The 12,980-nt window shown below is 47.5% G+C and overlaps 1 protein-coding gene across 1 annotated transcript; it reads left to right on the plus strand.

Moving 5' to 3' along the window:
- The first annotated feature begins 6,352 nt into the window (after window positions 1-6,352).
- On the plus strand, window positions 6,353-10,771 carry LOC147697896 (uncharacterized). Its single transcript, XM_086934568.1, has one exon. It carries the CDS (start codon window positions 6,671-6,673, stop codon window positions 9,371-9,373), a length of 2,703 nt encoding a protein of 900 aa, XP_086790694.1. The 5' UTR covers window positions 6,353-6,670; the 3' UTR covers window positions 9,374-10,771.
- Window positions 10,772-12,980: the final 2,209 nt, after the last annotated feature.

Consider the following 12,980-nt stretch of genomic DNA (forward strand, 5'->3'; position numbering starts at 1 on the left):
AAGGGGATGCTAGAGCAGACCGATCCTCAAGCGAGCATGAAGAAATAACTCAGCTACTCCGACGCACTTCATATAAGTTAGAAGAAATAAGCGACAGATTCTCAGACTCCCTCAGGCTTACCCGTCCAAAAACACCACTCACCCAGCATACAAAAAATACCCCACCGCAGCCCCATGAATACTCAGACGTCTTTGAACATACTGAAGGGAATGAGGACCTATGCCATACTCAACAGTACACTGCCCACTTCCCATCCACACCCATGCCAAGAGCAGCCCCACTTCAAGAGGCAAGAGACGATGGAGGCCTGACGGAAGTACTATGCCATCGGACCCCCTCCCCTTGCCGTCAGGCAGCTGCACCAGACCATACACCCACACCTACTGGCCGAATACAGGTCCATTTCACACCCCCGGGCATACCATCTCGGCACCATGCGCCTGTAACAGATCCGTTTACCCTACCATCCACCACAACTATGATAGGCTCCCCCAGCCAGTCACACTTCTCAACATTGACAAAACAATTAACAAACCCATCCCTTGATAGTCAGGAATTACCAACAGGGGGTCCAGAGAAGAAAAAAAAGAAAAGAACAACAGAGGCAGAAAGACTAACTGTGTTAGGAACACACGGACGTCCAGAGGACATCGCATACGATGCCCCCGGCAATGACGCTCCCATCAAATACCAAGTCACTGGCACTGCCTCCATGCGAAACACTCGAACTAGAACAGGCAATGGCATGTTCCTTAGCAGACCTTGTGCCCTGCGGGACAAGGACCTTACCCCCAACCAAATAGTGGAGATAGGCGAAAATTCAGATGTCGCTGTCATCCCCTTCACAGACAATCTGGCCGGATGGACAGAGTCCCTAGCCCCACAGATGATCCCATGGCCAAGGGAAGGGTCTTTCGAACCGCAGCATATGGCCACAGCTGTAGAATGTATCCTAGAGGGTGTAGGGGATGAAGACTGGGACTACGACTATATGCGAGCCAGTCTTGAAATTTGGCAGAAATATGCAATAAGATATGACACCACAAGACCAAAGTATCCAGGTGTAGGGATTAGTCGCCAGATGCCGCTGATATACAAAACACCAGGGGCCCCCGCGATATACAATTGCTGGTCTTATGCAGAAAAGGAAGCCATTAAAAAGAACCTTCCACCCCTCACAGAGGGTGCCAGCAAATGGATAGTGGCCCTAGAAAAGAACACCACAGGCACCAAACCAGGGATTGGAGACATGAAAAGTTTGCTTATATCCATCATGGGAGGGGAAGCAGAAGAAATATTCACAAGTATCAGTAGAGGACTAATAACCATGAACGAGACAAAATATGATGGGGAACCATTTGATAAAATAAGGGCGGCAGTCTGGACTAAGTTGAAATTAAAATACCCTGATGTTCCCGACATTGGGTCTCTCATGTCTCTGACTATGCAAACAAATGAGGACCCCATTAATTTCATTTCTAGAATGAAAGAAAAATGGCATCAAGAGCTAGGTGACTCCTGGAATACAACTGGAGGAAATAGCAGGCTCTTTTACCACATGGTTAAGAGGGGATTGCCAGACGACGTGCAGGAGAAATTAGATGGGGTAGTAGCCATGGAAGCAAAACCATGGCCTGAAATACAGGACCACATCATACATTTCTGCAAAAAGAAAATAGAACAGGAAAAAAGTAGACAATTAGCCATTGAAAATGCAGCCGCAAAGCTAGTACAGCAGAAGCTTAATAAGAAAAAGGATACAGTGGACAATCTCATGCTGGCGGCACCAGTCAGCCAAATGACAGCTGTCACCACCTTTCCACAGGACGCTCGAAATGTCCTCGCCAACAATCCCCAGCCCACTCCACAGCAAGTGCAGCAGCCTGCCGTGCAGTATGCGCAAGCACAGCCGCAGCCGCCACAAATACAACCAGCCATACAGTATGTACAGACTTCACCACAGCCAGCCATACAGTATGTGCAGACTCCACCACAACAGACAGTACAGTATGTGCAAGCCCAGCAGCAGCCCACAGTGCAGTACATCCAACAACAGCCCCCGGTGCAGTATCTGGCACCACAACCGGCCTACAGTAACGACCAACATCAGTATTACAACAACAATAGAAATACCGGGATGCAGGGAAGGGGCAATGGACAGCAAAGGGGCCAACTACAGTCAGGCCAACGTACATGCTTCTATTGTCACAAGGTGGGACACCTGCAAAAAGAGTGTCGCTCTAGGATTCGAGACCAAGGCCAACAAGTTATGGGTCCCGCCCAGCAAGCACCCCTGCAGTTCCAACCACAACAACAAATGTATGCTCAGGCACCCCAGATGGTGTATGCTTATGCCCAACAAGCACCACAGCAGAATATGCAGCTAGCACAGCTCCAGACACCTGTAATGACCCAAGCTCAACAGCAATCCACAATGATGCAAGTTCCCGTGCAACTGCAGCAGCAGTCACCCTCATACCAAGTGATGCCCCAAGCCCAAGCTGCCCCACCACCCGGTGGTGTGGTAGTCACTTCCAATAACCCATTTGCACAAGGCACCATCCAGCAATACTCACGCTAGGACAGCCCACAGACAACTCTTGTGTGCCCAGTTTTATCATGCATCATGAGCGGTGAAGATGACCCCACCGTCCTGGTCACGATAAATAACAAAACATATAGCTTCCTCATTGACACAGGCGCCACGTACTCCTGCATTACAGGCGGACACCTGCCTATTTCTGATCAAGTAGCGGACACACAGGGATTCTCTGGGGCAATAGCAAGGGTCCCCTTTACAAAGCCAGTACCTCTGCAAATAGGAGACTGGGTGCTGGAGCAACAACTGCTTTATTCACCACACTCTCCAGTCAACCTATTAGGGAGAGACCTAATGGCTAAACTGAACATGACTATTCACTTCCATGAGAACGGAACAATGGTTTGCTCAATACCAGGCACACCCTTAGCAAGAATGATGGCACTCACTGCTCAATCTTCCCTGACAGACCAAATGAGGGCTCGCCCTGTGGATGAACAAGCGTTCTCCACTGCGGTACACATCATTGTAGCCAACACACCTGAACTGCACCAGCGCACTGTCCAGCTCCCGAAGGAATTTCTCTTTCGTCCGGAGTCCCAGCACTTTCAGATAGGGGACAACAGCATGATCCTAGGCATACGTGCTCTTCACATTACACCTACATACGGGGCATTCATAGCAGGAGACGACAATATGCGCTCATGGGCCTGTGTGATTTTCATTGAGCCCGGACACCAAGTGAGGAACATTTCAGATGAACAGCTCTTTGGTGATCCTGATAACTATCCAATAACAGAGATTGTCTACGAGTATGAGGTACCTCTGTCAGCGACAGTGGAACAAAGAACACCCACTGCCCCGCAGAAATACGACTCAGTGCGTGAAGCTGACTTAGCCCAAGTCCCGCCACACCTGTGGACCACCGGTCCTAATGATGTGGGCCTCATCCGTTCTGCTACTCCCTTTAAGATAACACTGAAACAAGGCGCGATCCTACCCAGAATAAAACAGTACCCACTTTCCAAGGAAGCAGAGGAAGGCATTGCCCCAACAATACAAGCCCTGCTAGATCAAGGAGTCATATACCCATGTGTATCTCCAGTTAACACCTGTCTTTTTCCTGTGCGCAAGGGCAAGACCAATCAGTGGCGTCTAGTTCATGATTTGCGCTCAATTAACAACATAGTGGTACCAGAATTTCCCATTGTCCCAGACCCTTCCGTCATCCTCACCAATGTTCCCCCGAATGCACAATACTTTTCAGTGATCGACCTGAAAAATGCGTTTTTCAGCGTCCCCCTTCACCCAGACAGTCAGTACCTATTGGCTTTCGTATTCGGCGGGGTGCAAATGACTTACCGGCGTTTGCCTCAGGGGTACTGTGAGTCCCCGAGCGTATTCAACAGAGTCGTCAAAGAGGACTTATCGAACTTCCAATGTCACAGTACCTTACTGCAGTATGTCGATGACATTTTGCTCTGCAGCACTACAGAATCCCAGTGCAGAACTGATACAGTCTCTCTGCTCACCACACTAGCTCACAGAGGCTACAAGGTGGACAAAAACAAACTTCAGTACTGTCAAACAGAAGTACAATACCTCGGTCAGTTAATATCAGCATCAGGGAGACGGGTCACGCCAGACAGAGTTGAAGCCATCAAAGGGACATCAGAGCCCCAAACTGTCAAAGACATGCAAAAGTTCCTAGGATTAGTGAACTATGTCCGCCAGTGGGTCTTTGATTTTTCCACAATAACTGCCCCTTTGTTGAAAGCAGTTAAAGCAGCCAAAGACAGACGCAACAAAATAGACTGGACACCTGAAATGACAGCATCCTTTAAACAGCTCAAAGATGAAATAACAAACGCACCAGTGTTAGGCACACCTGACTACACAAAAGAATTCTACCTCTTTACCCACTGCAATGGCCAGGTCATGACTGCCGTCCTCACTCAGAAATACCCAATGGGCCACAAGCCCCTTGCTTACTTCAGCGGAATGCTAGATTCAGTCATGAAAGGTCATTACCCCTGCGAGCAAGCTCTTGCTGCAGCAGCCTTCGCAGTGGATAAAAGCACACCCATTGTCATGGGATCCCCTTTGACACTGTACACTGAGCACGCTGTCTTTGCCATAATTCAGAAAGCTAAAACAACATTGACAACACAAAGAGTGTCAGGTTATGAAGTCATACTGTCATTGCCCACCCTGAAGGTTGTCAAATGTCACACAGTCAACCCAGCCACATTCTTTGCCCATCCCATTGCCGCATCCGATGATGACACCCATGACTGTGCCACATATTGCCCCGATGAATCAGGAGCAGCAAAAGAGGACCCCCTGCCAGACAGCACTGTATATTTTGTAGATGGGTCCTCCACAATAGACCAAGAAACAGGGATCAGATACACAGGAGCCGCAGTGGTTAGGGCTCAGCATCATGAGTCCTCTGACTCCCTAGACATTGTACAACAAATTACATTGCCATCGCACTACTCCGCGCAAGCCGCTGAACTAGTGGCACTAATTTCCGCTTTAAACAACGGGGCTGGTGACCGCATCACTGTATACTCAGACTCTGCATATGTCACAACAACGACACACTCAAGCATCTTGCGCTGGAAACGGCGCGGGTTCCTCAAATCAGATGGAACACCAGTATGTCACAAACAGTTGTTGGAAGAACTAATAGAAGCACTGTCACTTCCAACAGAGGTAGCCGTTGTTAAATGTGCTGCTCACACGAATGGACAAGACTTTGTGTCCAGAGGCAACGCTCTGGCAGACTGGGCAGCCAAGGCTGCAGCCAGACCCCCCCTTCCTTTCACTGAGCATGACCCACACAACACCCCAATTTTACTTGCCCAAGCGGTAACACCAACAGAACAGACAAAGACAAACGAAGACAGTGTACCCTTAACACCACACACAGACAACAACGACACAAACACCACCAAGGACACTATTGATCCAAATGCTTCCTACCCACTCGATGACACACAACAATACGATTTCATTGCCCAATTGCATCTCAGAGAGATACAAGAAAGTGCACCACCACAAGAGAAAGAGTTATGGAAAAAGAGGGGAGTACAGCAGGACCCTGCTGATTTTATTTACAGACAGACCATGTCCGGAAAACCCGTCATGCCACAAGCCTTACTGCAGGTAGCGTTAGATCAACTTCACCTTCCCGCACATGTCTCCCGAGATAACATGTCCACCACATTACAAGCAGACTGGTTCATTCCCAATGCTTATGAACTAATACAGCTATTTGTTAACAAATGCATCATTTGCCAACAGTATTCCCCAAACCTAACTCTCAAAACTGTTGCCTCCACTATTCCTAAACCTTCTGGCCCATTCAAAGAACTCCACCTTGACTATGTCGACATGATTGATCGGTGCCAAAATTACCGATATCTCATTGTGGTAGTATGCCCCTTCTCACGGTGGATCGAAGCTGGACCATGCGTCCACTGCGATGCCAAAGCAGCAGCCACATTCCTGCTCCGTGACGTCATCTCCCGATTTGGAATTCCTTCCGCCATCAGGACTGATAACGGAAGCCATTTTTCAAACGCCATCTTCTCCTCTCTCACCACAATGCTAGGCATCAGACACAAGCTGACATCCGCTTACCACCCCCAAAGCAATGGCATTTGTGAGCGCCTCAACGGTTTACTCAAAACCAAAATAAGCAAAATTAGCGCCACCATTGGCAAAAAGTGGCTCTACTGTCTCCCACTGGCCCTCTTCTCATTAAGAAATTCCCCGAGCTCGGATCACCACCTCACCCCCCACCAACTTGTAACCGGACGATCCATAAATGTAGCAGTCCCTCCCAGCAGGCCCAAAACTGATAGCGAGTCATCCTCTGAGATTGTTAAGGCTGAGCTTTATGACTTCCTGTGCACACTAACCCGCGCTGCGCAGTTCCTCTCTGTCCAGGTATCCAAAAGGAAGGAGAAGGGCCCCATCGATCCTGAGCTGCCACCAATCCGTCCTGGAACTCTCGTCTTCATCCGGAGGCACGTCAGGCGTTGGAAAGATCCTAAGTTCGACGGACCCTTTGAAGTGATTGACTCTTCTCCAACTGCCATCCGGATAAGCGAAAGGAAAGCATGGATCCACAGGAGAGACGTCCGCTTCGATCCTGCACCTGCGCAGCAACAGCCAATGGACTAAAAGAGGGAAACAACATGGCCATGATCCCCCTGAATGAGGACAACGACTTCCCATCCACCGTTCCATCCATCATTGAAGAAGAAGAAGAAGAAGACGTCCACGAATATAGCGCCTATGAAGCAAAGTTATGTATACTCACTGTTCTTATGTTTTGTATTATTGTTGGAGTGGCACTAGCAACATTCAACTGGTATATCTTTTTTCTGGCTGTAAAAAATTATAGTGATAGAAGCAGCCAAGGTGCCTCACTGCCTATTGTTCCATCCACTGTACCAGCGGTCACACTCAAACAGCAGAAAGCACCACACAGCACACTAGGTCCTGAGCTCCCGGAGAATAGCATTGCTAACAGCACGTCCATTAGTATGCACCCTGAACTCTCACCCGGTAGCCCAGAGGAAAGGACTAGTCCCTGGAATATAGCTACCAACGCCACAGAACGAGCATCCCGTCGACACCCTCCCCGCCACCATAGACCACGTAGATTTGCCTTCGCCATACCCCCATACATGACAAAGTCGAAACCCCGTATCTCCTCCCCGTTTGTCCCCGGCACCCATATAGACACAAGACACAAGCCCAAAGGAATGTCGCTAAAAACATTCCAACATCTCGTGCAAATACAAGAAGGCCTAGGGCCCATGCTCAGCCTACCCCAAATAGTAAGGGACCATTCAGTCCACTCCTCTATGGTAGACAACTCCTGGTACAGGGACATGACAGCAGTTGGGAAAATAGTAACAAATGAGTCTTGCTACGTATGTTCCTACATTCCCCATGCAGTAGGGGCTGACAGACTGATTTTTCCCAAGGAAGTTCCACCGCACATAGCCATATGCCTTCTTCACTTGTACCTCTGCCGGATAAAAGGGCAGATTCGGGTCCTTTCAGCCCGAAAGGAAGTACTCTTTGTAAACACCACTACATGGAATTACATTTACACTGTGCACAAGGTTGTCACCGACCTAGCTGAACTCGGGGAGGAATTCAAAGAAATGCGAAGAACAGGGGTACCGGACATGGATTGGCAGGAACAGGGCATTAGGAAACGTGGGTACATAACAAACAACACACCCCGGACAGGATGTGATCTATCATATAAACACCCACACCCACCGGGCCAACTCCACTGCCCATGCAAGGATAGGACAATGCTACGCCTCCTAGCGCAGGTCTACCTTAACAACAAGTGGCAGAGCCCCGGAGGGTTTTGGTGTAAGGCGGCAGCCTTGGGACCCCCTTGGGCGGACTGGAACGAAGGGGAAAAGTGTGGTCAAATATGGGCTGAGGAAAGCGGGAGGTACACGTGGAGTGGGGAAGGAATGCCAGAACATAAAAAAGGATTCAAACTGAAAAACCCTTCTCTTTGTTTCATAGGAAATGGCTCGGTGGCTGTTGGGCACAACACAGATTGTAATTCCACGATTTTCAGCTTCGACATGCAGTTCGGCACCACTACTCTAATGGATTATTACTGGTCTTGCGGAGAGCACCTCTATCCCCAACTACCTCCTCAGTGGCTCGGACTGTGTACTTTGGTAACTTTGCATGAAATTCATCTGGTCGTACCAGCATCAAATGCTTCCCACATCCTGTCACATCCAATGACAGGTGACCTGACATTCCTCCATCGACACCGGCGAGCAGCAGAGTACTTTGCAGGAGAAGCCCGTGGTAAGGTCCCAGAAGAGTTCCGCCTCTTTAGCGAGGCCCAGCTTTTCTTCGGAGGGGCATTCCCAATGTTTCAAACTCAAGCTACTGCCCGTTGGCTGGAAGTAACCCGCTATGAGGTCATGAAAGCAATAAATAGCACCAGAGATGGCCTAAATGCAATAAGGGAAGAACTGCGCCCATTACGACTAATGGTTCTGGAACATCGTTACTTCCTTGACATGCTAACGGCCAAAGATGGAGGTCTGTGTCATCAAATAGGAAAATCCTGCTGCACTTTCATACCTGGAAACGACGAGGACAACGGATCCATATCAAGGGCCATTGAGGAGTTGACTAACTTGGGAAAAGAAATGATCGAGGAAGGAGGTGCCCCTGCAGACATTATCCCAACGGACTGGTTCGACTTTGATTGGATGCCCTCCTGGCTAACTGCTATTCTAAAGCTGATGATACCTATAGTCGGGATTATGGTCTTTCTGTGTTGTGCCTTTCAGCTGGGGAGTCACTGTATCAAGAGATTGAGCACAAAAGCGGTAGGGATGAATTATGCTAGGACAGGGATTTACCAGACACCAAAATATGAAGACATAGATCGGGCTCCTGGGGACGGGAATGGAGAACAGGTACAAATGATCGAGTTAGGACAATGTAGTACACATCCCGCACCACCTGACACACACTCTGGAGTACCATCAGCCCCACCTCTTCCCCCAGGTAGAGACACACTGAGCAACGACACTACAGCTACTCAGTATGAGCGCCTGCTCAACAAATCAGGTCAACAGTATATCCAACTACTAAGGTCAGACGAAAATGTTGCACGTCCAACTAGTTTTAAGTGCTATGTCAATGACATGCCATGGATTCCACCATTAGCAGAAAATTCATCAAAATACTCACTTAAGAGTGTGTTCATAAATGAACAAGAGGGGGCAGATGATGGAGGGTCCCGTTCTACCATCTAACACCACCAGAAAGGAGAGTTCTGACAGCCTTAGTAACATGAAGGTCTGATGTGGGCCCTGCGTGATAAAAATCTAAAAACATGCTAAAATAACTAGCTTTCTCCATTAGTAAATAAAGGTCTCAGGGCCCACTATGCATGCAGGCTTACAAACACACGTTTCTGTGCACCAAAATAAACAAGGTGAAAGTAGGCCTTCAAAAGAGTGTTTAGCTTCACAGTCAGCTCCCAGACCAACACCCACACACACACACTTACCCTGGTACACGTGGTATAGCTTCCTGAAACCCCTGCTAACGTTATATTTTGAAACATAGCTTGCACAAGTATAAGCAGCAATTTCTAGCAATAAACAGCATCTATCATGGAAATTCACACTTTCAAATATGTAGAAATGTGCGTGACAGAAAAATGTCCTTTTTTAGTAATGTACAACATGTAACCATTGTGTTTAGGAAGAGGTTCCGGAAATATTCTCTTTCAAAAGTACAAGATGTTCTCTTTCAAAGGTACAAGATGTTCTCTTTCAAAAGTACAAGATGTTCTCTTTCAAAGGTACAAGATGTTCTCTTTCAAAGGTACAAGATGTTCTCTTTTAAAAGTACAAAATGTTCTCTTTCAAAAGTACAAGACGTTCTGTACGGAACATAATGTACTGAAAACATTTCCTTCCGGTGTCCAAAACACTTGTGGTTAAACCACCTGCACCGAAAGGCCAGGGGCCAGCGTCATCATAGAACCCTAGTTCCTCAAATTTGGGTATAACAGGCCCAACTGTCAAATCTGAAATCAGACCTTTCCTGCGGGTGCCCAGCTGCACGGGCGTGGAAGGATCTCTCGGCTAGCCGAAGACTATCTGACTTGGGACGTCGGCGCCTCACTCAGGTTGTGGATCTCCCAGGGCAGATAGCCCATCTCTCTCTCTCTCTCTAGATCTCTGACCCTTCAGCTATCTCTCTTCATAGATATATTCCTGTATGACAGGCTCTTTTTAACATAGGTAACTGGCCTCACTCTCAGCTGTTTCCAGACACTGAATTAGTAGCAAGATGTTATATCCTAGCTAATTCTTCTTGCGCCTTCTTTGGCCTGCCCTCTTAATTCAGTGCTCTGATAGAAATGTGCAATCTATGACAATGGACCTGTCTCAGATGATAGGCCCATAGACAGCTGGGTTCTATATTCTTGTATTCAGTAGTGTAGAATCTTTGATCATCTGTGTTTATGTTTTTTAAATACATTTCATTCCAGTATTACTTTGAGATATTTTGAGCATTAGTCATCCAGCATATTTACCAGACAGAGCGAAGTCTGGGTCATATTTAGAAAACTACATTGTTGCTTGAATTGATATGCATTTAGCTCTTTGTTTGTTAATTGAAAAATAAAGTGTCACTCCAACTGGAACGTCTGGTATCTTACATGTGTATTCCTTCTCTTACTCAGTGAAGTGCTGTGTTGGTGATGTGCGAATTTTAGCCACACCTAAAAGTGGTGGCCACTGACCGAAGGGGTCAAGACTTTCCCCTTCACATTTCAATAAAAAAACCTTGAAGGATTTACACCCCTTGGTGAATTAAAAATATTATCTAGTTTTAAGAAATGTACAGCTTTCTAGGATCTATTATTGCCTTTGTACCAATTTCTACCACTAACTGGAAGGAGGTTAAAAGCACACAAATAGGCTATGTCCCAGTAAAAAGCTAAACCTGTGTAAAAAATGTTGGTTTTCCGACAAAAGTCTGCCTGTCACTGAAAGCTTAGAAGATGGTGATTTCAGCACCATAAACCCTTTGTTGATACCATTTGCAGGGAAAAACAGATACTTTCTTCTGCAGCACTCTTTTCCCATTTTTTCAAAAAGAAACAAAATGTAGCTGTATTTTGGCTAATTTCTGGGTACCCTCCAGGGGAATCCACAAAACCTGGGTACCTTTAGAATCCTCAAGAAGTTGGAAGAAAAGGACGCAAATTTAGTGTGGATACCTTATGTGAAAAAAAAGTTACAGGGGCCTAAGCGCAAACTACCCTAAATAGCCAAAATAGGCTTAGCACGGGGCAAGGCTTATCAGCGAAGGGGTTAATAAAAATGCTCAAACAAATCCCCCTTTCTTTCATTATTTTTACTTTTGTATTCGTACTTCAAATGAATGTTGCTGAGTTCATAATATAAAATGTATTAAAACAAAAAACAACACATTGGACAATGTTCACACAAAATTGACAAAATCAGGACATATTGCTTTTGTTAAAGATTTCTACCATTTCCAGTATTGACACCGTTGTGCTCTAAGTTGACTGTTTTTAGATATGTGAGTTTTTACCTATTTTATTGAAAAACAAATATTTCATTTTGTTACTATGCCATCTTTTTTTACATAACTTACCTTTTTCAACAAAGGTACTGATCAGGATAAACATTAAAAAAAATAAGGAACCCACCACTTTTAAGAAGTGTACTTTCTGTTCTACTTAATTTTCTGCAAAAGGTCTGGCAGAATACTCCCTGCATGTTAAAGACGTAATGTAATGTAAATTGATACTTGTATAGCGCACTACTCACCCGCAAGGGTCTCAAGGCGCTTGTACGAATACCGCTGTGGAACCCATCCTGGCTTTCCCTGTGAGGCGTCCACTCCTGGGCACCCCCAAGGTGGAGGCCAGGCATCCTTAGCGTTATGGGGGCTGTTGGACTTGGCCCGCAGGGCAGGTTCGCCCCTAGACTTTTTGCCTTATTTGTGACCCTGTGTTAGTGATTTTTGGGTCTCTGCGCACTTTCCCCTGAGTCCCAGAGTGAAAGTGCGTGCGTGAAGTATGGCTGGCCTGCCCTCCCATAGGAATGCATGGGGAATGTGTGTGTCCCTGGTAGTTCCTGATGCGTGGGGAGTGCAGGCTCGAGTTTGGTATGCCTGAACTCGTGAGAGCGAATGCTGCAAGATGGTGTCTGCGGCATGTATGTGTCCAGTTGGGAAGTGCTACTTCTGGACATTGAGATATGTGTACAGTGAGGGTGCTGGAGCGTGATTGGCTGGAGCTGGCTGGCATGCCAGGCTCCAGGAAGTCTGGATGGGTCTGCCCGGTGGTGAGTGGGAGATTAGCATGAGTGATGTGTGGGAGGAGTGTACCTGTGTCCTGGATGGGCTGGGTTTTCCCCACACAATGCTGGCTCCGCCCCCCTTTGGTGTGTCTAATGACCCTAGCCTCCCCAGTGAAAGGAATGGGTGGTTGGGCTATCAAGAGTGCTCCAGAACCAGCTGCAACTGGTTTTCCCCCCACCCTGCACATTGTAACAAAGGATTTGTTGGTATAAGAAGGGGCTGTGTCCCCACTGAAAATGTTCTTCTTTTGGATCCTGCCAGAGGGGGCTGTTGCTGCTGCTGGGGCCAGAAGGACCGCCACTTGGGGAGTCTCCCTGCCTGGAGACCCAGTGTGCTGGCTCTGGCCCAGCCTTGCCCCCCCTGCCTGCCCTGAGGAACTTTTGCTGGGCTTATTAGCCCCCAGCGCCTGGGAGCGCTTTGTATTGCCTTTTGGCGCTTGAGAGCGCTCTGTGGTGACCCAGCGCTTAATAGCGCTTTATTTGCCACTTTAGCGCTGGGAGCGCGTTACTG

Source organism: Lissotriton vulgaris, chromosome 8 (genome assembly GCF_964263255.1).
Source record: "Lissotriton vulgaris chromosome 8, aLisVul1.2, whole genome shotgun sequence".
In the NCBI taxonomy this organism is placed as follows: Eukaryota; Metazoa; Chordata; class Amphibia; order Caudata; family Salamandridae; genus Lissotriton; species Lissotriton vulgaris.